The following is a 24,511-nucleotide window of genomic DNA, read 5'->3' on the forward strand; positions in this document are numbered from 1 at the left end:
ATTTGCATGACTAATACTTCACTCGACAGTTTCTCAGTAATACCTATATACCTATATCGCATTAGGGAATACCCGCGTCCCGTTCCCGTATCCGCTTACAGATTATAACATAAATTTTAAAAAATGCATTCGGTGTACACCAGAGGTCAGTTGCGTCGTATTATTCATGCACATTGTTGTCCGCGGCTTGGAGTCTGGAGATCATCACTGTGCGTATTGGTATCGGATATCAAATACTTAGAAGCCGTGAAAAAAAAGTATGATAAAATAATTGAAATTCGTCAAAAGAATTTCCTAAAGCACTGAAATATTACAGTATAAGTATAGTGGTTTCAAAACAGTCTTCGAAGGTGTTTGGTTACAGTCGCGGTTAAGCGTTGGGATTTGCGCCGCTACTCCGACGCAATTTTCCTAATGAGAGGCTAAGTTATTATAGGAAGTGCATTCAGTGCAGAAATCTGCAGGAAAAATTGGCCCAGTCTTGATGATACCATTACCATTGTTGAAAGTGTACGAAATCATTTGTAGTAGTTTAAATAATGGTATCACTTAAAATGCATTTGAACTGCATCTAATTACTTGAAATAATAATATTTCTGTTCCAGTGTGGTGGTAGTGACAAAAATCTGTTGTTTACAATGTCGTTGAAGAACCTTAGTGGCGTTTGTCTTGATCAAAATAAATCTCTTCCGATTGATACAGCTTGTTTGAGTATCAATAATCTGAATGATCATGTAGTCACTTTTCTGAGTAATTTTGAGGATTGTTTTTTGGTATGTTGTATATACATTATAAGTATAGTACAGTACATTGCAATTACCTTATTGTTAAAAGTCATTTTCAATCTAGTAATATTTTTATTTATTTATTTTGGTTTGTACGGACTCAATTTTTTTTTTATACAAATAATATTGTAAGATGCTGATGCATACATTGCAGCTTATATGATCGACACATCAAATGAAATAAAGTAACCAATAAAGTTATGATTACATTATATTAGATTGAAATAAATGAAGCTAACAGTTGATATAGTGTTTAATTGAATGAATGATATTTGATTTTTATCATTTATTAAAACATATATAAAATTATATATTTGAATAATTGAATAATAATATATTTACTCGCTTTTCTTATTCCAAGTGTTACGGCCAACCCGTAGCTGATATACCACCAAACACAAATACAACTATACAAATATCCACCAAATATCCATTAAAAATATACTATAATGATACCGGAGCAACAAAACCTTATATATGGTGTGGTAGTTCCTATTCATTCAAACAGCATGGAAGATATGGATGGAATATAACAAAAGATAATAGCTGTAGTTCTGTATATACCTTGTATGAGCCATGGAATCCGTATTTACGTAAGTATTTTTTCATTAAGTACTTGAAAATCTTCAAATTTCATTCATGACTCATTATATTTCTTTTTTTTATTATAGCACTTCTGGCAGCCGTGATGACATATTTACTGTCATTTGCTATAATATTCACTTCCAAGTTGATTATAAATGTAGTGAGAACATATTTGGCCAAGCATGCGGAATCACATAATGTACGTAGTATTATTTCTTGTATTTCAAGTTCAAGTTATTATTCATATTTTAGTTAAGCTTTAAGTAGATGGTGAAAAATTATGTTTGCTATGAATAAATGTATGTTGTGAATATAATTTTCTAATACCTACATAAAAATCATTACTTGTCATTTCACATGCATAAAATGATATTGCAAAAAAAATATTATTACTTGACTACAGGATATTGATAGACTTCAAGAATCAGAATCCACTCCTGAAATGGTTGCAGTTTCAAAGACTGCAATGAGATTACAAGCTTTAGATGCTTTTCGGGGGTAAGGACATATAATTAGATTAAATTAAATTATTTAATACTTTTTTCTAAAATAAATTAATGTAAAAATATTTAACTATTTTCCAGTATTGCAGTCTTATTGATGATATTTGTTAATAATGGCGGGGGAGAGTATGTTTTCTTGAATCATGCTGCATGGAATGGTCTCACAGTTGCAGATCTAGTTTTGCCATGGTGAGTATAACGAAAGTACATTATTTCTAACGTCATTTATAAATATACAAATAAAAACGTTAATTGATAATTTAAAGGTTTGCATGGGCCATGGGTTTCACTATAGTGAACTCTGTTCGAGTGCATCTTCGAGTGTCTGTATCCCGCACAAGATTAATCATAATGCAGTTGAGAAGAACTGTACTTCTCATACTCTTTGGACTGTTTATCAATTCTCAACATAACTCTACTCTCTCAGAACTACGCTTTCCAGGTGTACTGCAGCTTTTAGCTGTTGCATACTTTATATGTTCAGTAATTGAAACTTGCTTGGCCAGTCCTCAAAGAACATTTCAGTTTGGAAGATTCGTATTCTTACAAGATATATTGGAAAGATGGACTCAATGGATGGTTGTACTAGTCATAATCTTGGTTCATACATGCATAACATTCTTCCTGCATGTGCCTGGTTGTCCACGTGGCTACCTAGGTCCTGGTGGTTACCATCATTATGGTCTTAATGTAAATTGCACGGGTGGAGCTGCTGGATACATTGACAGACTTATTTTTGGCCAACACATGTACCAGAAGACAATGAATCCTGTCTATGGTCCAACACTTCCTCATGACCCAGAGGGTGATAAAAAATATGAATTTTTCTTGACGACTAACAATAATATAATTGCAACTTTTAGAAAAATATAATACAATTTTATTGCAGGATTAATGAATACGATATCAGCAGTTCTTATAGTTTTCATGGGAGTTCAAGCTGGTCGAATTTTTGTTACTTACTATCAAGCTAATTCAAGAATAATCAGGTGGTTTGCTTGGTTTGTTGCAACGGTGAGAATCAATTATTCATATCCAATTTAATTTTCAACTAAACCAAATGAACATCATTATTATTTACTCAAATTATTGTTACAGGGTCTTTTGGCTGGCATACTATGCAACTTTAGTCAAGAAAAGGGTTGGGTTCCAGTGAACAAAAACATGATGTCATTATCTTTTGTCTTGTGTACTTCAAGTTTTGCTTTTCTACTTTTCTCAATTTTATACTATTTGATTGATCACAAGAAATTCTGGAGTGGTGTACCGTTTATATATGCAGGTATGAATTTGCGTTATATTGGCTATAAGATAAAACAATTCATAACTGCATCATTAAAATAATAATAATTTTGTAGGTGCAAATCCAATATTATTGTATGTTGGGCACTATTTGACAATGGGTTTGTTTCCATTTGCATGGGAAACTGGAACAACTCCTACACATGCATCTGTATTAGCTATGAATTTATGGACAACCACACTATGGGCTATTATAGCTTATTTATTTTATATGAAAGACTTTTTAATAACCATCTAAAACATATATAATACATACATAATTGAAAAAAAGAGAAATATGCTTTACATGCATACATGTGAAGAGAGCAAAAAACTCAATTGATTGTGATAAAAACCAAATTATTTTTAAAGGTAATGGGTGCTGCGTTTAATACTTTTAAAAGTTTTAGTATTGTTAGATCCTCATAAATAATTATTATCAATTATTCTGATTAATCCACAGTATTTTATTACGTAAAAGTGTTTTTCTTCCTTCATTTTTCTTGCTTCATTTTCACAAAAATAACATATTTTTTTATATTCTATAATGTCTAATCTTCGCGATGATAATAAATAATATAAACTTTTACAAAAATTTGGTATGTTCTTTTATTTTACATTAGACACTTCTTTCTTTTGGCTTTTTGTATGGCAGGCCGAGAATTTTGAAAATATCTTCTTCACAGGTAATTTTTTCAGCATCTCCTGGAGTGCCTGATAGACAAAAATAATAATTTTAAAAAACTTTTCAAATTATTTTGTACTTATAGATTATAAATATCAATCAAACCTTCCGTAGTCAACTTCTTTAACGTATATTCATTCAATGTATACTTGTTCTCTAAAGCATGTGCTCTCATCTTTTGGTTGAACAAGTCACTTCCTGTGAAATATAGGACTGCGCAGTAATATTGATCATGAGGAGCTAAACGAATATCCAGTCTTCTGTAAGGCTTTTCATCATCCAATTTACATACACCCTATAAAGTAACATCAAAGAAAATTAAATGATGCACAATTTAAAGATTTTACTTGAATCAAGTAATAATCTAATCTATACCATAAATTTAAAATCTCCATGAGAAATGGTGTCAGTTATGAATTTTTTTGCCTCAAGTTTCTTAACAAGTAATTTCAACAGAGCTGTGTGTTTTTTCGAATCTTTAATGTCAGATGTGTAAATTGGATGAGTCAAAAGGACATCGATGTCGCCACTTTCCTCTTTCCCCCTTCTATAACTCCCACAAATCGTAATAATATAATCTTCATCTATTCCTTCAGCAGCTTCCTTTATTCTTTTTTCGATTACTTGTATTTCTGCTCTTGGTATCTTTTTCTCAAAATCTTCCAAATGTCTAGATTATGGGAAGTGCAATAACATTTAACCAATCAATCGACAGTTACGTACTAGTTATATTTAATTGAAAATTCGAAAAATATTTTTTTGACACTGTGTGCGAAGTTAAATTTCTTCTTACTGTTTATAGCGGCGTATGCGAAATATCGGATTCTCGCACTATACTACTGGAGCGTGCGCGAAACTCAATTTCGCACACGCTGATCTGCAGCAGTATTTAAGTATGTCACTTAGCACACAGAGTGTCAAAAACATAATAAACAAAAAGTAGTTTATACCATACACGTGCGCGTAGATGATCCTCGCACTCGCACTTTGAAAAGTGCAAATTGAGCTCGTGCGAAAATCACCTGTTTTGCGCATTGTATCGCAATATACTAAAATTTTCGCACTTTTGTACCAAAATATACAGTAGCGTAGATATTGATCACATACTTTAAACCTATTTGCTGGTGGTGATTAAGCTTGTCCAGATGTTTTTTTAAATCCTCTATCGACTTGATACCGGCATCCACGAGTTCTTTGGCTTTAGCAGGACCAATTCCACTCACCCTTGTCAATTCATTTATGGCCACGTTATTTTCGTCTTTATTTATCTGCGAATCAACTTGTATTTAAGAAGAAACCGACAGGTAAAAAATCGTATTGAATTATATACTGCATTAAAAGTATATACTCACATCCTCCAACTTGCGCAGTTTACCAGTTTCGAGAAATTCGTCAATCTTTTTTGCGATTTTTTCGCCGATCCCAGGAAGCTTTTTTGCTTCTTCGCCTGACTTGACTCTTTCCGATAAACCCGATAAAGTGCTGGCTGCTTTACGATACGCGTTGTATTTGTGAACATTTTTATTCACGTTGCGCTCATAATTCGCAAGTTCTAGAACAATCAATACAATAATATTGCTAATTTTTCAATATTGTTACGTCCAGCGTATCCGCTAAACGTAATTTCTAACCGTTACCCTCAACTGGGATTAACATCGGAGGTCAAATGGATACCTACGCGGTTATCTATACAACAGGACTATCGTCGTGCTGATAACCAGCAACTTCCTCTACAACTCCGCTATGGGATGAATCTGCACCAACCACACACCTGGAGAGACAGGTGTCAACAGCCATCTAAAACGACTCTAATGGCGGGTCGTAAAACACCGAAAAGGAACCTCCCTCGTAACAATACACACCTATCTCATAAAAATTCCATTGACTTAACCTTTGTCCCTAGATAACTAGCTAAGGGTGTACACCGAAAAACAGACTGCATAAATAGGACTTGAAGCCTACCGAGGTGTGTGCTCTTTCCTCGCGATTCTCTTAGACGGCGAAGCTCCGTCCGTCAATAATTGTCTGGTATTGAATTTCGTAATAAACTCTTTTCGGCTAATTTACAATTCAACCTGATAGGGTACTAATGCTATGCTTTCGTTCGCTATCTACAGGTTGACGAGAACAAACCGACCGATTGTCGGTGCGAGACTCTCTCACTACCGCACTGGTCCCTTTGAGATCTCGACCTGGCCTGACGAGCATGCTCTCGGCCAGTAGGAAACAAAGTTGCAAAGAAATAAATCGCATTTAATACTTTTAACGGAAAGGGTCCCACAACGAAAGTTTAATTACTTCTCGAGTATCATATTCTAAGTCTGAACTTCATTCAAATTTACCGCCGTGGCACCAGGCATATGGAACCCGCGGTCACCGGACATCGTATTGCTGCACGGGAGAGATCCGAAGACTCAGCGACGACCACAGCATTTATCAAACAAAGTATAAGTGACAAAATAATAACAGTAGCTTGAACTAATAATCTGCGCGTCGTCTGAATTAAGCACGGTAAGTATCCCTTCCTTGGCCTAGCCTCAATAGGGACAATAATTAACATCACACACTAACACGACGTAACAATATATATTAATATTGCAAAAGTGTCTTTTTGTCAAAATTTGATGAAAATGAAATTTAAAATTATACACAAGGTATAAATTTTATTGTCATACCCTGCATGGTGGTGATTTCGCGGTGGTACTAATAAGTATACCTACATATGGAATATCCAAATTTTTATGCCAAGAGTATCCATGTCATAAAATTTTGAATAATATAGAAAAGAAAGTGATAAAAACTCCTTTCTCTGTAATTTATAACATAACGACAAACACCACTGTGTGTGTGTGTGTGTGTCTATATATATATATATATATATATATATATATATATATATATATATATATATATATATATATATATATATATATATGTATACACACGCGGCCCGCCCGCGACTAACACTGCAGCAGACGAAGCCGAAACAGAATTTGACGATCTCACTATATAAAGTACCTGCAGGACGAGGCCCAAAAGATCAACAGAAGAGAAGTTTCCAAGTCTAAAGTCCACCGATCGTACCGTAACGTCGTGTTTCAAGCTTGGTTTATCTTGCAGCAAGTGTATTTTAAATAATAATAAGCGTTGGTCTACGCATAAAAGCATAAGGTTAGGAGGTTATCCAAAGCTCTTGTTTATAACCTAAAAAACAGTGCATGTAATATAGTGTTTAATAACAGTTCGGTGAATAATATATTAAAATGCCAACTTGGAATCAAATTCAAGCCCAACTTAGAAACCCAAATAATCCGGTAGTTTTCTTTGATGTATCCGTGGGTACAACTGAAATTGGAAGAATGATTTTTGAGCTCTTTGAAGATGTTTGTCCGAAAACTTCAGAAAATTTTCGGCAATTTTGTACAGGAGAATATAAAAAGGATGGAGTATCATTAGGATTCAAAGGTACTATCTTTCATAGAGTAATAAAAGATTTTATGATTCAAAGTGGAGATTTTGTGAATGGTGATGGCACCGGAGTTACAAGTATTTATGGAGGTACTTTTGCGGATGAGAACTTTGCCTTAAAACATGACTCGCCAGGTCTTCTTTCAATGGCTAACAGTGGAAAAGATACAAATGGATGCCAATTCTTTGTAACTTGTGCTAAGTGTAACTTTTTGGATGGAAAACATGTTGTGTTCGGAAGAGTTATTGATGGACTTTTGGTAATGAGAAAAATAGAGAACGTTCCTACAGGACCAAACAATAAACCTAAGATACCAGTGACTATATCACAATGTGGACAAATGTAATCTAAATAATAAAATGGTAATTTAATTTTTCAAATGAATTTTATATCTTTTTTATATTATGAATAAATCAATACATTTTGTATGTTACTTTTTATTTCAAAACCCTTTTACACAGCTCGAATTCAAGATCAGGAGCTATACAATAGACTGTGATGTTTCATACCTCCTCCAGTATAGTGCAGACGTAACCACAGAAAACTATAGTTTTGTAATTAAATAATTTTTTCTCAATGACAAATAATAAAACGAATTTTTTTATCCATAAATACATTTATATATTTCTTTTTTTTTATGCAATAAACATAATAAGAAAAATGTATGCTCTTTTTCTGCATAGACTGCTCAATTTCTTAAACATCAGAGTTTTTTTCTGAATTAAAATTGCAGTCTATACTGAGTTTGCTCACTGATCAGTTTACAATTGCTATGTTGCTAATTTTTGCACAACATACATAATCCGATTCCTAAACTTACAAGCATTTCAAACAATCAATCTAATTTTAATAAATCTAATTTTTTAAACAATCTTTATTCTATGTTCGAATTTCGCGCACATTTTACCTGCATTTTACGCTGCAGCATCATGGATTAATTCTAGTGTTCTGATAGTGACTGATAATCTCGAGTCCATGTATATTCCATTATCCTGTTTACCTGTACATGGAATAGGAACGCGCTAAGACCCACTGTTCAGTCTACCGTCGAAACGTTCGACTATTCGCACCACTGTAACACTTTCTGATTAAACTCAGTGAATAAATTTGATCAAGTTTCGAAACTTCTGGTATACTAGGATTCATTTGCTATCCTTTGACTCCTCGCGTTTAGCGCTTTGTCAAACAAACGCATTTAAGGATCAAGAAGACGACCTCCACCTCTGAAATTCCAGGAGGAATTCGAATCAGCTTCCTGTTGGCGGGTGCCAGCAGAGGGCAGCAACGACCGGGGTCATATAACTTCATGCAGGAAAAGAGGCATCCTACTTACTATATAATAACCAACAATGCGTGCGTGCACTCATATATATATATATATATATACACATATACATATATATCGACACCCAACCTAACCTACGAACTGTAAACATGCGTCTGTATCTGCCGATATAGGAACAGGTCAGGTGTCAGTAGCATGAAAAGCCGCTCTTTACCATTATCTCCTGTGTTTTACAAATATTTTTCAAGGTTTTCTATTAAAACTGGCGCGAGTAAGTTTGACTTTCGGATTACTCACGACCAAGAAAAAGAAAAATAGATTTAAAGCCAAGTTATGGAGGTGGACGTGCAGACAAGCGACGTAGTGGTCGAGAAAAAATCTGAAGATGACGTTAACTCTGAAGAAATGTTTACTCAAGAAGAATCAATGGATACCTGTACAGCGACTTTACAGGAAGTACAGCCTTCTCAGAGTAAAGAAAATGAAAATCCCCTCATATCTGAAGATGCTACTGACGATGATTTGAGACAATTTGATGTACTGGATGATTTGGAACGCCACACTAATCAAGATGGATCTGATTCAGACGGATGTTCAAATGATAGCATGGATTCAGATATACCTGACGATGAGATTGAAGCTATGCTGGAAGAAGGATTACCAGATGAATTTAAAGGAAAACGTTCAGATAGAAGATCAGATATGCTGTATGAAGAAAAGGAAAAACTAGTCTTGGATGAAATTGGTCACAATCATTTTGACGTCTTACCAGAAGGATGGGTGCAGGTAATAATGCAATTAATACGTTTTGTACTTTATAGTCTGACTTGTTTGCTTGCAATTTAAATGGCAATTACAATTTTCTTTTAGGTCACCCATAATAGTGGAATGCCTTTGTATTTGCACAAGCAGAGCAGGGTATGTACATTATCGAAACCTTATTTTCTTGGACCCGGTAGTGTTAGAAAACATGAAGTACCAGTAAGTGCTATCCCTTGTTTACAATACAAGAGAGCACTGAAAGAAGAAGAAGAAGAAAAACAAAGAGACAAAGAGCGAATGCAGGCAGCTCAAGCTTGCAGTCTTCCAAATGCCAAAATTGAAACAATTCAGGAGAACAGAGCAACACAATCTCTTGATGGTGAAAATCTTAGAAATTATTGCCAATCACTGTTTAGATTCAAGTCCATCAAAGTTATGCGTTTTAAGTCATGGTCCCAGAGAAGAAAATTCACCAAAAACAAAAAGCAGCGTAAACAATTAGAACGCCCAACATTACCCGATGGTACAAAACTAATCACATTTCCAGTTGGTAAGAGTGCAGTACATTCGAGTAATTCTACGCAAGAAGATGAGTCGGCTAGTAGGCCACCAAAGCATTGGATTATGAATCCTTCGGGCAAAAGTTATGTTTGTATTTTGCATGAGTATGTACAACACGCACTAAAAAAACAACCTACATATAAATTCAAGGAGTTGGAAAATGCTGCGACACCATATTCTGCTGTTGTATGCATTAATGACATGGAATATGGTAGTGGTTTTGGAAGTAGTAAGAAACAAGCAAAAGCAAATGCAGCTAGAAAAACTTTAGAAATTTTGATACCACAAATGAGGGATAAGATTTCTGGTGATACAACTACAGATAATAATTCTACAAGTTCTAGTCAAACAATTAAAGCATCCAAAGTCAATTCAGATGCAGATCTGTCATTTTTTGATGAAATCTCTATCAATGATCCAAGAGTTGCTGAGTTTTGTGCAAAAACCACTGAACCTTTACCTCATGCAATTTTAATTACTTGTTTGCAAAGGAACTTTGGTCTTGGCGATATGGAAATAAATTATTCAGTAAACACATTGAAACATCAACGTAATGAGTTTACTATGAGAGTTGGTAAGCATGAAGCAACTGTAATTTGCCGTAATAAAAAAGATGGTAAACAGAGAGCAGCTCAGGCTATATTACAACGTTTGCACCCACATATTCATTCGTGGGGTTCATTATTACGATTGTATGGGTCTCGCAGTGTAAAATCTTTCAAGGAAAAGAAACAGTTGGAACAGGAAATTACTTTACTCCAAGGAAAAGCAGCAGTGAACCAACCTAATCATGCCATTCTGGAGAAACTTAGGCAAGAGATGAGGAAATTGTCCGATCAAAGACAAGCAGTTAAACCTATTGGAAAGTTTATCCCACCAGATATGCCTACAGGTTCATCATCTAATTTGGATAATGTTGATTTATAACATAGTATATGAAACAAAATTGCAATTTTTGAACAATGTTGCTTTATAAATATGTGTAATAAATTAAATAGAAGCTAAAATTGCATCATTTCTGAAAAATGATTAACTGTTACTTTACAATTTTTTTACGAACTATTAATATTTAACTCATATAACAAGCATTTATTAAACAATTGTGATTTTTTGTAACTGATTACATATAAAAGTCATACAAGTAGTCTAGTAATAATTTAAATAATCAAAATCTCTAGAACATATAATAATTACTTGGATTTATATCCTGTACTTATTTAGTATTATTTTTTTAAAAAGATTGTACGTTAAAATTTTATAACTGTTCTCTAGCATTTCTAATATGTGCATACAATACATATTTTAAAACCTGAAGAATAATTTTAGTTTTGCTTATTATTATCCTATATATTATCCTATATAAATATGTTTAACTGCTTAGGTTTTTAATTGTAGAGTGTGTCTCCGCGGCCGATATCGCGTACGCGAAATGTAATTTAGCGTGCGCGAAAACTTTGTAGCGTGTGCGAAATCAACTAACAAATTTTCCGGGAAAATTTCGCGTGCGCTACTAATCAACCTTTCGCGTGCGCTAAATCTGTCGCGCACGCTAGAAAAATCAACCTTTCGCGTACGCTAGATCTTTCGCGCGCGCTAGATATAAACTTTTCAGGCACGTTAGTATTTTTAAGAGCAATTCTTTCGCGTACGCTAAAGTGCTCCAAATTTTCTTATAAGAAGCAAACGGAGTACTTATACATAGAGATGTTTCATTCATCCTTCATAAGTCACTCTTGTTGCTTCTTTTATATATAGGAAATGTAGAGCACTTTAGCGTACGCGAAAGAATTGCCTAAACAAGAAAAATTCTAGCGTATGCGAAAATCTCTCGCTCCATCTCTCATACAAGTACTCCGTTTGCTTCTTACAAGAAAATTTGGAGCACTTTAGCGCACGCGAAAGAATTGCTAAAAAAAAAAAGTTCATTTATACCACTCTAACCTCAAAATGCAAACTTTAATTGCAATTTTCGGCTCCCGTGGTATAGTATACTATTCTAGCGTATACGCGAAAAGTTGATTTTCTAGCGTGCGTGACAGATTTAGCGCACGTGAAAGGTTGATTAGTAGTGTACGCGAAAAATTTTCCGGAAAATTGTCTGTGGTTTTCGCGTACGCTAAAATTTTCTCGCGTACGCGATATCGGCCGCGGAGACACACTCTTAATTGTATTACTCAATATAGTGAAAATGTTCAAGATAAATAAACTATTTATAATCTTTGTGTATATTTAAAAACTCGAACAGCTGTTAAATTAAGTATATGCATAGGATAAAGATAAATGAAAATTAAGAATATAAAGACAAACCGTATTTCATATTTGTGTATGATGGCCGGCATATTTTGAGGTTATACCGCATTAAATTGCACAGTCCGATAATATTTTAATAACTTCTGAATATTTTTACCTGTTAACAAATCGCATAAATCGTGATTCGGGTTATTCGACTGGCTAGGAGCTTTCCTTTTACTCATGACGATTGTTCGGGCCGCAGCGAATTGTGGAATAACAAAATTTATTTTCTTTATTGACAGTAGCTCATTCAAACAACGCAAAGACGACATGGCTACTACGCAAAAAATCAAATGCATATAAATATATAGTGAAACATGCATTTTTGTAGATGTAATGCATAAAAAAAGATATATGAACGTCAGAGTTAATAAACAGGGTACATTACGTATTTTATATAAATAAATGTCTTTCTACTCGTTATTTTATTACACTTTCGATAAAATAGTTTAACAACATTACAAAATTATTGTTACAGTTATTATGAATTAAACAGTCGATAACATTTACAGTTTAACGTTATTAAACTATACAAAGACTTATACGAAGCGATAATTTATATAAATTGCGGTCATCTATTTTTTTCATACAATTTTGATTTTTTTAGGTATGCTGTTATATTTGTTAAAAACTGGTAAATAGCTATAACAATGAAGTACTATAGTTCTTTACTACACAAATAAATATGCATGTATGTACTTGTTAACTTGTTAACAGTTTTATTTCAAATTTATGATTGTTAAGTAACTGATGATAGCTTACTATAGTGGAACAGGTAAATTCATTTAAATGTACAAGTTTATTAAAAAATACCTCCAAGACATATTTTCTTAACATTTGAATATTTTAACAGATCTTGATAAAGATGTAAAAGTTAATATAAAAATCTAAATTTTCGAAAATCAAACAATCTATTGGACGGACATCTAATAAATTAAAATAATTTGGACATGGAAGCTACAAATATTCAAATTAATGATAAATTTATCTAAATCTAGATGTTTCCATGTCTTAACTAATTGGCAAATTTTCATATTTACATCTAGTTGAGATTCAGGGGCAAGTCTAAACTCTCATGGTTCTAGTTTAATACAATTTCTAAATAGGCACACGACTATAAGCTATATGATTACTCATACAAGTACTGCAAATGAGAAAAAATATTGAAAAAAGAAAGGCTGCACCTAAAACGTAAAGGTAGATCCAAATTTGATAAAAACGTTCAGGTAACCATAAGATTGTAAAATCTAGAGTTTTTTCTTGGGTATCTGGAAAGAATTTTAAGTTTTATAGATATTTAAGTATTTTATATACATACATTTTTTTTTCAGAAAATACTATATTACCTATGTAAGCTAATCCATAGCCCATATTTGGGGTTCCCATTCTGTAAGAGCACGTTGGTATCTGAATCTCATGTATATCACCCATGTCAAGTCTTAACTGATACAGTGGTGTTTTATGAGGCGGAAGGATCCATATTTCACTCAATTGATCAGTTGCTGTATCTAAGCTCATGTGCATAGCTTTGTGCTCATGTGCGGTAAAAATAATTTGAGGGGATAATTCTTTGAGTACCTACAAAAATAAATAAAAACATAATTAGTTTTATAAAAACAAGTAATTATTTGAACATGATCAAGTTTATCAAAAATAATAAGTACATTTTGCACAAATGTTCCTGGCATAAACAGTAAAGGCATGTGGCTAAGTACAACATTTGTAGTGTTTCTTTCGGCATAATCATTAAGAAATGCCTCCTTTGGAGCAGCTGGGATTGTTTTTGTTAATCTATTCACCTGCATTAAAATTAAAAAAATTAATAAAACTGAATAAAAATTTTTTTTTATAGCACAGTGTGGCTAAAATTCGCTGTTAAGTCACGCCTATCTAACTGATGTAACTGATGTAGTCCTTTTTTGCACCGTGTTTATCAAACTCGGTACGCTCGTGCGCTAACCTCACGGTGTAAATAAGGACTACTTTAGTCACGAATAGGCGAGACTTGCGGATTTTAGCAGTCTGTGCTATAAAATTTTATACGATACTCTTGACTTAAATGGTTCAGTTTTACACGGCACTTACACGTTCGGGTGCTAACTGCGCCGTGTAAAAAAGAACCATTTAAGTCACACGTATCGTAATGTACTATTATACTATTTTGTACCTTGAAAAATGTTGCGGTACTGTATACCAATGTGTCTGATTGGGTGTAAGCATAATTAAATCTTTCATGAATATGAGAAGATACCATATCTTCTTCACCTCCAATATCATTATCACCAGGCAAATAAATTTTCTGGAAGTATTCATACAATTTAGTAAAATTTGGATGCTCAATTATTAATAATGTAATATTTAAATATTTACCATTATATGATCTGGAGTATCAAAAATATGAGCTAGCCTTCTCTTATACTTTTCAAAATCTTCTGCATTAGCAATATGGCCCTCATCCATTAAATCACCAAGAAATACAATAACATCAGGTTGTGTACGACTCACAGCCCTTGAGAACGTTTTCTTTAAATATCTGGAAATAAATGCAACATTTAATTGTTCATTATAAGTGTGAGAATCAAATGTTGTTACTGAGTAAATGATTATTTAATTTACCTGTCGCTATCCCACATGGCCCACGCTGAGCCTTTGTAATTTTCATTTTGATATCCAAGTATCTGTGGATCGGCTATAAGTAAAACTGTAACGCAGTCTGTACACTTGCGTAAAGACCATTTGAAGGCTTGAATTTCATATGCAAGAAATTCATTGTAGAGCACCGTGATTCCCAACAAGAGACCAATAAAATACACTTTATGCCTTGTTCTGCAAAAAATCAGTTGTTTTTGATACACAAAAAAAAATCGCACTTATGAGTGTAAAACTTATTCAAAATATAAATTTGAGGAGTCGCCAACTTGATCTTGTAGGTCAGCTAATTTTATCATATCAAATCAAGTCATTGTAGTTTACTTAAAGATATGTAAAAGTTTTTGTCTGAATAAAACAAATTAAAAAAAAAAAATAAATAACCAATTAAAACTGTAAAAGTAATAACTGCCAAAACGCAATAGGAGTTTGTTTACATAGTGTACAACGAATTTAAAAAGTATTAATCCTAACAATTTAGAAAAAAAGAGATCCTATTTGTATAAAATAGAAAAAAAAAATCAAAATTTACCAGCGGTAACACATCATGCTTTCTGTTAAGAATAAATCATAAACAAATCCGTAAATATCGTGACTTGTCCGGCTGTATCCAGTGAACCCCTTTAATTAAGGTTAATTGCATAAGCGATATACTTAGAATGCATGTAAGACGTAAAAGAATGCTCACCTATTCCGACGTATCATTTTGCCAATTGTTTATCGAACGCGTTGATTTCGCGCTAAAACGCGTAACCCTACGCATAATCCTGTGCGATTGTTTATTTTGTTACCCTCCTATATAATAAGTACTCTCGAGTCTCGATTATATTCGCGCAACGAAACTCCTTAGCGCGTCTTCGTATATCGTATCTCCGCACACGCCACACAGTGAACATCAGCTGATCAGTGGTTCTCCCTTTATCTCGACTATTCCATCTCTACTTGTTCGCATGTTAAACTTTGTTTACGTAGAATCTGGTTACTTACAGAATGAATTTTTCAACTCATCTTATTGTTAATAAATATATATAGGTATAGATACATTCTTATCATACTTGTCGTTGTCAGTAAGTATTTGTATATTTATTATACATAAACGTTTATGATTCTGACCGTTTTTGAGTAAATTTTAATATAATTTTAAATAATAAATCTTATAAATTGAATCCAGTAAAAATAAATGTTATTCAGCATTTGTACAATTGAAAATTTTATGAATCTTATATTTATATCTAAAATTATGACTTGACTCGGATTACAATATGAATAAATACTTACTTGTGTATTTATAAATACCTTGCAGAAATGCATGTTTTGGACATCGCGATATCCTAGTTTAACCACCTAACGCCGAAGTACCAAAGGAAAACAATAATATTATGTTTTCTGGCGCTTTAAATCATCCAGTACGCAACGATCCCACGATCTGGGTGGTGGAGCAACGGTCGCGCACTGACCGACCGTGGCCGTATACATATACGTGATATACTTACATACCTCTACTGTCATATACATTACACCTTTACACCGCGCTGACTTGCGCGACGCGAGGCTACATCAGCTCCCCCACACTTTGTTTTGCGGACTTTGCGCGAGGTGGCTAGGAACTTGCAGTGTATGCCTCGTCAGCCGTGCGCTTATGCCCTGGCCACCCACATAGATGCGTACGACCGCGTACGAGATGCCCGCGTTCGACTGCGTTCGACCGTATACGAAATTGTAGTAGTGCCAACCGCGAAAAAAATCTCTCTATATATGGCGTAGGGTAGCGCACATTTACCCAAAACGGAGCACCGAGCCTCAAGAAGAACAAGCTATATACTTAGTACACCTGATTTTGAGAAATAAATATGCACGGTTTTGTTGAAACTTACTTTAGCGTTAAACTCAGGCGTAACTTTGGAGGGAGAGCAGGCCTTATACTTCTTTTAATCAATGCTGCATGGACTAAAGTGTATAAATACTCGAATGCTTGAAAATTCATACGAGTAAACTGTATGAATTCCTCCTCATCATTCCATTTAAAATAAGTAAAAACAGATCGATCTATAACTGCCATATCCAATTAAGTAATTATGCCGAATCAAAGCTGTTTTTGTTTACTCCACCAGCGTCTTAACCTTCTTCTTCTTCTTATAATTTCATTATATTCAATATATGCATGGCCTAATTCAGCAATCTCTCTTACAATCTCATGGTGAACCATTTTAAACTTGCCTGCTGATAATTTATTAGATTTATGCTGAAATTCATTATTTCATAATTTCTAACTGTTGCATTGTACAAATTTTAGTCTTTACTCACTTTTCATTAAGTACTTGTATGCAGGACTCAATACCTCTATAATTTATAGTTTTGCTATTGCTCCAAAACTGATGTATACTTTTTTATATATATATTAACCTCAACAAAGTCTCTCCCAAGCTCGAATTTACCCATGGGAGTGCAGGTTTATTCAGTATTGACAGAGACTTTTCACACGACGTTTCTGTCATTGGCAGTACCAGAAGTCACTATAATTTCGTATACGGTCGAACGCAGTCGTATGCGGTCGTACGCATCTATGTGGCCAGGGCATTACGTGCGTGTGTCGTCTCTTATGTCTGCAGCACGTTATTTATAATGTGTGCGGTATAGTGCGCATCTGCACATGGACGCGCACATACATCCAAGTATTTTAGCATAATCGCACGACTGTTGTTTTTTGCGTCTCGCGCCGATAAAAGCGCAAAAGTGATGCGGCGACACGACAATTGCTAGCAGCCGGAAATAAGGAGCAAAGCAATAAGCCTAAAAGAGATCCAGCGGCGCGACCCGCGCGACTCGTCCCGCAAGGCCTACCGCAGCAGCGCACTATACTGGCGGAGGACAGCTCGATTCGCCTCAAAATAATCTCGTGGATAATCAGTCTTTATCAGGGCCAGACTAGACACGTCGCTGATTAGGCACGCGACGCCCCCGCACACACTCTGACACGATTCGTAGACTAACGCCTGACAGTAAAAAAAGGATATGCCGCCGCCGCCGCTGCAAGGATCATCGATCAGGCCATTATACATAATATACTGTTGCCATTCTGAGGAATAAGTACTCAAATAAAAGTGCCGAGAAGCGCCCGAGGATAAATAAGTTTTTTAACTACTCAGATGATGTGACCTGGCGAACGATATTTTTCCGTGTATTAGCTCATCTTGGTCGTTCCAGAGAAAGAGAGAGGGAGAGAGTCTTCTTTCCAAGTAAGAATTATTGGCCGTGCAGTCACACACAGCTTGTCAATTGCGTCAACAGTTGTGTGCGCGGTTTTGTTGTTTTCGAACGATGTGCAGATGGTAAACGATTTTGGGCGTTTGTGGAATGCCTGCTGCTATCTTTTATTAGTACTTTTGTCATTTGCTCCGAAATGGAAAAATTGGAGTTTTTGTATGAGTGCTGGCAAAATGACGCTAGCAGATGAGTCTAATGAGATTGCTGTTGAATGTGATCAAGTGTATGATTGTGGCAAGAATTAATGAGATTTAAATAGTTTTGGACGTTGACTTTCATAAATTTTCAGAAGCAACTTGCAATGCTATTAAAGTCACCTATACAGCATTTTTAAAATCTTTTTATCGCTAGTTCAAGATTCTATTTGTTTCCTGTATTTTGATTCGGCAAGCTTATGAGTCTGAAAATTGCTTGAAAAATCTCAAACATACTCATTGTACATGTCTGGGTTAGCTCTCTTTTGCTCCATGTTTCCAGATATTTGGTATGGCTGACACTACTATAACAGTATCGGAGGCAGAATCCGAAACGGATCCAAGAAGAGTTAATGTTAATATCACGCCAACTACACAGCCTAATGGAATACTTATGACACATTCTCATGTACCTCAAAATCCTAATGGAACAGTAACTTTGGGATTCAATTTTAATCCAATGGAAGATTCTAGACGAATTATTGCAGATAATCTATCCACAACTATAGGAGAAATTAGTCCCTTGATAAATTTATCAAGATCAGTAAGTTGAATTGTCAATTTGTTTGTTATTTCGTATTCAAATTATTCATAGTTGTTTTTTAATGTTTTCAGCGACCAGCTTTATCTTTGCAGGAATGGTTAAATCCAAATCACCAAAGACAAATCCAACTCCAAACTCCAACTAATGAACATAATACAAATAGTGTTGTTATCAATGTAGATGGTCGTCCATCAAACTTGGACATTGAAACTCACCAACCTTCAAATAATGAACACCAGCATCATACATTTACAGACAATTTTGTAAATAATATTAGAGAAGCTGCTAATGCAGGCAACCAACCTAATAATAACAACAATAATAATAATTCTGATGTAAACCCATTGCAATCTCTCGCTATAAGTCCTGAAGCACAAGCAACAAGAAAGAATTTGGAAAGTTACATCCCATTTTTGACAATATTATTTACAAAATGTAAGTTGATAATTTACTAGTTTATTTCTTTTACTAGCAATTTTCACATTAATATATTTTTGTTTTTTATTTCCAGTTATATATGATAATGGAGCTGAAATACTGAATTTCGTTTTGCTAGTTGTTACATTTATTCAAGCTAATAATGACTTGAAAAGAGAAATATTAAAACAGCAAAATCGTAGTCGAATGGCCTTAGTGGGAATCCTATGCTACATAATTGGCTGTTTTGTTTTCATCAATTTTGTTTTCAAGGAACCTATATTTTTTTCGCACACTTTACCTGTTACTATTTCTCAGTTATTATGGACTGTTGCAGTAACGGATTATGTCTTGAAACTTATAACTGTTGGTATAAAAGTTGTGCTAACTTGTTTACCAGAGAAAGTACTAGCTTTGCAGAAAAGAGTAAGATGATTTGATAAATAAATCTTGTACTTGTGAACATCGTCATATTGAGTATGTCTGTATAACTGGTTATTCATTGTAGGGCAAGTATTATTTGATGATAGAAGCTGCTTCACAACTTTATCGGTGTGGTGCTCCACTTAATCCATGGTTTCATTATTTGTATTTGATCTATGAAAGTCCAGATAAAGTGCTTGGAATAGTGCTTTTTATAATTTACGGAATACATAAAGGAGGTGACATTATGTCGCATGTTAAATTGTTTTTTGAAGCAGCATGGAAAATGTTGCAAAATGTGGTATGTATGATTCTATTTATTAAATTGGAAAATTTCAAGGTTCTTGAGTATTAACGATTCTTAATTAAATTTCAGAGTTTGGGTGTGTCTCCAACGAAAGAGCAGATTGTTGCTTCAGGTGGTATATGTGCCATTTGTCATGAGGAGTACTCTATGCCAGTGCGGCTTCTCTGCAAACATATCTTCTGTGAAAGCTGTGTTACTACTTGGCTAGATAGAGAAAGATCATGTCCATTATGTCGTGCTTCTATAACCGACGATCCCATATACAGGGATGGTCATACGACGCATTTTGTTCAACTATATTAGATCAGTACAACGATGGAATAAGTTTCTAATTTCAGAATGTCCATTTTCTAAAACGCTATTCGAATAGCAAATGTTAATTCTTGGAATTCATAAGTGTGAGAGAGGCTAAATGACGTACCACGTTCGACAACGAGGTAACGAAAAACGAAAAATTATCCAGTATTTAAATGAATAGGTATGTTAAAAGAAAGTAAATTCGAGATTTCCCGTTCAAATTATTAAAATTATATTCTATCACTATTTGCATATTCTGAAATTAAAAACTTGACAAGCATGAATAATGGTTTTTGTAAATAAACTATGACCGACTATTGAGCTTGAAGGGTCCAATTTTTAATTGCATTTGTTTACAATAACTTTTTTAATAGAAAGAAAAAAACGCGTGTTATATTTGCATAACACTAGTACACATACCATCAAATTTAATATATTAGAGTGTATTCGGTTTTACATTAAAAATTGGAACAAGGTGCTCTAATACAATTTATTTACAAAAATTATTAAATACTTAGGATAGTGTTAATGAAAACTACTGAGGAAGAGCTATTGTGCGTGATTTGTACAAAGTTACACGAACGATATTCGTTTTTGAATTTGTTGAGTGATCTCAATGTTACGAAGTACACAAGAAACTTGCTATATTCAAGTCAATGTTTAATTACAGTTTAAATATTAAGAAAGTACTTACTATTTTTGAACATGTAAGTTTCAAGTTTTTTTAACTACTTTAAACCTAAAAAGCTCCTTATGAAACAAGTCTTGTATAATATTTGTACATAGCTAACATAAACAAATTTGTAAAAAATGCATACTAATACTAATACCATTAATACTTCTTACGAAAAAACAATATAATTTCATTGCCTTTCGTGTAATGAAATTATTGTCTATTTTTTTTTTTTTTTTAACTTGATACTTTGTTGTTTAGTGAACATATAAAAATCAAGTTTCATGATGGCAAAAATTAAGTGTTTATTGAAAATTTGGATAATGTAGGGTATTTTTTTTAAATAAATTCATATCTATACAGTAATATTTCTTTACTCTATTCAGAAAAAAATGAAGAATTCCTTATATCAATATATGATAATAAACTTATCAATTAAAGAAAATATCTGTAGATATCAGCCTTAAAAATTTAGGCTAATATCTTTACTTTTTCCTTAATTGTGACTGAAAGTACTCTCCATCACTTCTAGTTGCTTGATTATTGATTTGCTTGTGACGGTCTCGATTGACGATTTCTTCAATAACTTCTCCGTCACCCTTAATTAATCTGGAACATTGATCATTTTTATGATAAATGAATAATCTTGGATTATTAAAAAAACTGTATATTGCTCAATTTTTCTAGTTATTTTTTTTACCTATGTCTTCCAGACTCTTCATCATATATTCTTCGTACAACATTTTGTCGTTTTTCCCATTCTTTTTTAGATATGGGAGCCATTGCTTTTGATCTTAAAGACTGCTCTAATGCAATATCATTTAGCAGTCTATCGTTGTCCATCTTGGTAGAAAGCTTTTTTTCTTCACTAGCAGAATTTTTTACTTTTTTGCTGAGCTTCTTCTTCAATTTCTTTTTCTTTTTCTTTTTTTTCTTCTTTTCCTTTTTCTTCAGTTTCTTGGCCAACTTCTTCTTTTTCTTTTTCTTCTTATCTTCCTCTGAGCTACTACTGCTACTGCTACTGGAGTCATCGCTCGAGTCATTGGAATCACTGCTATCACTATCAGAGCTTGAAGATGAAGCTGAGGATGAAGAGGATGATGACGATCGAGATCTCTTCTTGCGTTTCTTCTTTTCAGGAATAGGCTTTTCTATTTCCAAGTCTGCTAAATCTATTCTTTCTTCTTCCACTGGTTTTGGCTCTGGAGACAATTCTGGGGTCTTTTCAGCTCTACCCCGATCTTCGAACTTTTTCTGTTCCCTACTAGTTCTAGTTTCTCTTACTCTCTCAGAATCAGAACTTTTTGGTTGGCTACGATTTTGCGCGTATTTGTCATTTGAGGTATTTTGCTTCCAGTACCTCTCACCTGTACTTCCAAATCTGTTTCCAGACCTATCCGATTGTCTTCTATCAAAATTTCCTTGGTTAGTCCTATTCCAATTGGTTCCTTGATTTCGTTGATTCTGAAACCTATTTCTGTCATCGTTGTTTTGATTCCAATTCCGGTTGTTATTTCTGTTTCTGTCACCAAAGTTTCGCTGATTGAACTGATTGTCTCTACGTTGTTGGAAGTTTCTGCCATTTCTATTGTCAAATCTGTTATTAAACCTTTGGTTGTCAGAATTTCGGTTTTGCTGAAATCGGCCTTGATTTTTCTGTTGAAACTGATGATCGTTGACTCTATTGTTTCTTCGATAATTGTCATTGTCACCGTTTTGGAAATTCCTCCTCCTTACATCCCTCTCGTAGCCAGTGTTAGAGCCACCTTTGTTTGACCTAACATTTTTCCTACCATTAAAAGAGCCTCTACTGCCATTAGAACTGGCAGAAGACGGACTGCGCGTTCTGTTTCTCTGCTTCTTACTCTTATCAAAGCTGTTCTTGCGCTTGGGAGATCCATCAGAGTCTCTGCTGGATTGGGAATTTGACTCTTGCGATTGCTGTCTTCTCTTGCGGGATCTACCTTCTGAAGAGTTCACCCGGGAAGCACGAACTGTTCTTCCACTCATGTTTGACGTACTTTTCAATTATAAAATCTATTCCTCTGCAATGATGACAAAGCAGTGTATATGAGTACAGTTAATTCTAAAATCGGTTTAATCAGAAACCAGGCTGCACCAACGAAGAATCTAGGTATCATGAAATATTCTTTAGCAGTATTCGCGAGGAAAAAGAAAAGCGCGTTCTATTCCGATGTTATTGTTTACATCGCAAGCAAATAAACAATCGAAAACCGCAGTACTCGAAGCACAGCAGACATGATCGCTGCAAAACGCAAACTACACTCGCGCAGTAAGCCCTCAAAGGCCTACCGAGCTTGAATTTCCAAAATCGGAGCACCCGAGTGCAGTATAGTTTTCTTCATTGTTACAGCCATGGTTTCTTTTTCTCAATATATACTTATGCACACACATCGATTCACCTTAAAAATAACATAACCCCCAAGCTGGCAATTGAAAATCCACTGGGACGATTTCGTCACCATCTTATTCCCGTCCGCTGTTGTATCCGTCGTCCAGGATGCTGTGTTTACCGGCTTTCTTGGATTAAAATCGCACTGGGCACTGTAGGCCTAGAAGTAACTTCCGATGATGAGTGCGTCCATCGACGTAGTCGCTCGCAACAGAAGCGCGCGCAGCCTGTGCACACACCGACACACGTTCGAGCGGTACGGTACGAGGTGTTGTAGAGGTGTATAAGTATAATGGAAACCCGAGATGATCGAGTGTAGGTATAACATCCCGCGGTAAACAAGTAGGTATACGCGACAGAGTTGCAAAAAACGCAGACGCCGCTTTATTCTCTGTTGTGCACTACTTATTTCGACTGCAACGATGTCGCGAGTGCTCTTTCCGCACTTCAGATTTGATTGTTAGCCTTTCAGAGGATGGAATTTTGGTACTCCTTTACGGGAGTGTGTGTGTGTATATATATATATATATATATATATATATATATATATATATAGATGTGTGTGTGTGGGTAGTTTCGTTATCGTTTATCGAGACCGGCGACATTGGTAAAATAAATGCCATTGGCGCTCGCGAGTCGCGTCACCGCATGCGCAAACAGTGCGCGTACACTGTACATACATACGCACAGCTGCATCGCATAAGTATAAGTATGCGAGAGTTGAGATTTGATGCGTGGCTTTCTTATTAACGTTTTAAAAACGTTGGAAATATCCACTATTCGAGTTGCAATGTGACCTACACGTTTTTGAAACGTTCTAAAATTTTTTTTTAAGCAATTCAATAAACTAAAACGCAAATCAAAAAAATATTTCACTGATTATTTTCTGAATATGTACTAAAAATTAACATTATATTTTTCATGAAAAATTCTGCGTGATCCCCTTTTGATGTAAAACAATTAAACAGAGTTGAACTCCTCGTTCTCATCTAGTACCGCAATAATATAGTCAAATCTACAACGCGCGCGCGCCTATGTAAAATTTGTAAAAAAAATAAAAATAGGACTAATTTTAACATAGAAAAAATTACCAAACATTTGTTTTTAATTTTAATTTCAAGC

At 34.5% G+C, this 24,511-nt stretch overlaps 6 protein-coding genes across 22 annotated transcripts; 4 read left to right on the plus strand and 2 right to left on the minus strand.

Annotated features, from left to right (window-relative positions):
- The first annotated feature begins 125 nt into the window (after window positions 1-125).
- On the plus strand, window positions 126-3,743 carry LOC100119588 (heparan-alpha-glucosaminide N-acetyltransferase). Its single transcript, XM_001603282.6, has 10 exons — window positions 126-510; window positions 606-773; window positions 1,147-1,378; window positions 1,457-1,569; window positions 1,774-1,868; window positions 1,955-2,062; window positions 2,140-2,678; window positions 2,763-2,887; window positions 2,972-3,155; window positions 3,232-3,743. The coding sequence occupies exons 2-10, from the start codon at window positions 639-641 to the stop codon at window positions 3,411-3,413; spliced, it is 1,713 nt and encodes a 570-aa protein (XP_001603332.2). The 5' UTR covers window positions 126-510; window positions 606-638; the 3' UTR covers window positions 3,414-3,743.
- Window positions 3,567-17,478, minus strand: LOC100119415 (DNA polymerase beta). 12 transcript variants are annotated; one of them, XM_031925722.2, is made up of 15 exons: window positions 16,355-16,538; window positions 16,136-16,201; window positions 15,546-15,832; window positions 15,390-15,478; window positions 14,825-15,034; window positions 14,579-14,741; window positions 14,376-14,507; window positions 13,873-14,007; window positions 13,555-13,786; window positions 12,324-13,476; window positions 5,192-5,391; window positions 4,947-5,107; window positions 4,215-4,509; window positions 3,945-4,134; window positions 3,610-3,868 (listed from the first exon to the last, which is right to left on the minus strand). In XM_031925722.2, exons 5-10 carry the CDS (start codon window positions 14,839-14,841, stop codon window positions 13,307-13,309), a joined length of 849 nt encoding a protein of 282 aa, XP_031781582.1. In that variant the 5' UTR covers window positions 14,842-15,034; window positions 15,390-15,478; window positions 15,546-15,832; window positions 16,136-16,201; window positions 16,355-16,538; the 3' UTR covers window positions 3,610-3,868; window positions 3,945-4,134; window positions 4,215-4,509; window positions 4,947-5,107; window positions 5,192-5,391; window positions 12,324-13,306. The 12 variants fall into 12 exon arrangements, with proteins under 12 accessions (XP_032457619.1, XP_031781582.1, XP_031781581.1 ...); XM_031925721.2 differs by lacking the exon at window positions 16,355-16,538 and having other exon boundaries at window positions 15,546-15,839; window positions 16,136-16,326; XM_032601732.1 differs by lacking the exon at window positions 16,355-16,538 and having other exon boundaries at window positions 15,546-15,839; window positions 16,154-16,269.
- On the plus strand, window positions 6,790-7,920 carry LOC100119486 (peptidyl-prolyl cis-trans isomerase H). Of its 2 annotated transcripts, none has more exons than XM_016988181.2 (2): window positions 6,790-7,670; window positions 7,756-7,920. In XM_016988181.2, the coding sequence occupies exon 1, from the start codon at window positions 7,103-7,105 to the stop codon at window positions 7,652-7,654; it is 552 nt and encodes a 183-aa protein (XP_016843670.1). In that variant the 5' UTR covers window positions 6,790-7,102; the 3' UTR covers window positions 7,655-7,670; window positions 7,756-7,920. The 2 variants fall into 2 exon arrangements, with proteins under 2 accessions (XP_016843670.1, XP_003424310.1); XM_003424262.4 differs by having other exon boundaries at window positions 6,791-7,670; window positions 7,770-7,920.
- On the plus strand, window positions 8,216-11,236 carry LOC100119455 (partner of drosha). The gene is made up of 2 exons (XM_003424261.4): window positions 8,216-9,379; window positions 9,464-11,236. The coding sequence occupies exons 1-2, from the start codon at window positions 8,927-8,929 to the stop codon at window positions 10,841-10,843; spliced, it is 1,833 nt and encodes a 610-aa protein (XP_003424309.3). The 5' UTR covers window positions 8,216-8,926; the 3' UTR covers window positions 10,844-11,236.
- Window positions 16,853-21,342, plus strand: LOC100680134 (RING finger and transmembrane domain-containing protein 2). Of its 4 annotated transcripts, none has more exons than XM_031925713.2 (6): window positions 16,853-18,093; window positions 18,599-18,859; window positions 18,931-19,294; window positions 19,371-19,702; window positions 19,785-20,000; window positions 20,076-21,342. In XM_031925713.2, exons 2-6 carry the CDS (start codon window positions 18,608-18,610, stop codon window positions 20,307-20,309), a joined length of 1,398 nt encoding a protein of 465 aa, XP_031781573.1. In that variant the 5' UTR covers window positions 16,853-18,093; window positions 18,599-18,607; the 3' UTR covers window positions 20,310-21,342. The 4 variants fall into 4 exon arrangements, with proteins under 4 accessions (XP_031781573.1, XP_031781575.1, XP_031781572.1 ...); XM_031925715.2 differs by having other exon boundaries at window positions 17,477-18,093; window positions 18,575-18,859; window positions 20,076-21,014; XM_031925712.2 differs by having other exon boundaries at window positions 17,583-18,186.
- LOC100119345 (ADP-ribosylation factor-like protein 6-interacting protein 4) lies at window positions 21,333-23,894 on the minus strand. Of its 2 annotated transcripts, none has more exons than XM_001603086.6 (3): window positions 23,400-23,894; window positions 21,677-23,021; window positions 21,333-21,585 (listed from the first exon to the last, which is right to left on the minus strand). In XM_001603086.6, the coding sequence occupies exons 2-3, from the start codon at window positions 22,984-22,986 to the stop codon at window positions 21,462-21,464; spliced, it is 1,434 nt and encodes a 477-aa protein (XP_001603136.1). In that variant the 5' UTR covers window positions 22,987-23,021; window positions 23,400-23,894; the 3' UTR covers window positions 21,333-21,461. The 2 variants fall into 2 exon arrangements, with proteins under 2 accessions (XP_001603136.1, XP_008208967.1); XM_008210745.4 differs by having other exon boundaries at window positions 23,390-23,878.
- Between the last annotated feature and the right edge of the window lie 617 nt (window positions 23,895-24,511).

This window comes from Nasonia vitripennis (assembly GCF_009193385.2).
Source record: "Nasonia vitripennis strain AsymCx chromosome 3 unlocalized genomic scaffold, Nvit_psr_1.1 chr3_random0004, whole genome shotgun sequence".
NCBI classification, from domain to species: Eukaryota; Metazoa; Arthropoda; class Insecta; order Hymenoptera; family Pteromalidae; genus Nasonia; species Nasonia vitripennis.

What these genes read in the sequence shown, in the direction of transcription:
- LOC100119415 (XM_031925716.2), bottom strand. Translation starts at nt 16,916, where the DNA reads ATGGCAGTTATAGATCGATCTGTTTTTACTTATTTTAAATGGAATGAT. An exon ending in GCCATGTGGGATAGCGACAG is followed by an intron (nt 14,742 to 14,824) that starts GTAAATTAAATA and finishes ATTTATTTCCAG; the next exon opens with ATATTTAAAGAAAACGTTCT. An exon ending in CAGGAACATTTGTGCAAAAT is followed by an intron (nt 13,787 to 13,872) that starts GTACTTATTATT and finishes TTATTTTTGTAG; the next exon opens with GTACTCAAAGAATTATCCCC.
- LOC100119455 (XM_003424261.4), top strand. Translation starts at nt 8,927, where the DNA reads ATGGAGGTGGACGTGCAGACAAGCGACGTAGTGGTCGAGAAAAAATCT. An exon ending in TACCAGAAGGATGGGTGCAG is followed by an intron (nt 9,380 to 9,463) that starts GTAATAATGCAA and finishes ATTTTCTTTTAG; the next exon opens with GTCACCCATAATAGTGGAAT.
- LOC100119486 (XM_016988181.2), top strand. Translation starts at nt 7,103, where the DNA reads ATGCCAACTTGGAATCAAATTCAAGCCCAACTTAGAAACCCAAATAAT.
- LOC100680134 (XM_031925712.2), top strand. An exon ending in GACAATATTATTTACAAAAT is followed by an intron (nt 19,295 to 19,370) that starts GTAAGTTGATAA and finishes TTTTATTTCCAG; the next exon opens with TTATATATGATAATGGAGCT. An exon ending in GGAAAATGTTGCAAAATGTG is followed by an intron (nt 20,001 to 20,075) that starts GTATGTATGATT and finishes ATTAAATTTCAG; the next exon opens with AGTTTGGGTGTGTCTCCAAC.
- LOC100119345 (XM_001603086.6), bottom strand. Translation starts at nt 22,986, where the DNA reads ATGAGTGGAAGAACAGTTCGTGCTTCCCGGGTGAACTCTTCAGAAGGT. An exon ending in GAAGAGTCTGGAAGACATAG is followed by an intron (nt 21,586 to 21,676) that starts GTAAAAAAAATA and finishes TCAATGTTCCAG; the next exon opens with ATTAATTAAGGGTGACGGAG.
- LOC100119588 (XM_001603282.6), top strand. Translation starts at nt 639, where the DNA reads ATGTCGTTGAAGAACCTTAGTGGCGTTTGTCTTGATCAAAATAAATCT. An exon ending in ACTTCCTCATGACCCAGAGG is followed by an intron (nt 2,679 to 2,762) that starts GTGATAAAAAAT and finishes ATTTTATTGCAG; the next exon opens with GATTAATGAATACGATATCA. An exon ending in TTGCTTGGTTTGTTGCAACG is followed by an intron (nt 2,888 to 2,971) that starts GTGAGAATCAAT and finishes TTATTGTTACAG; the next exon opens with GGTCTTTTGGCTGGCATACT.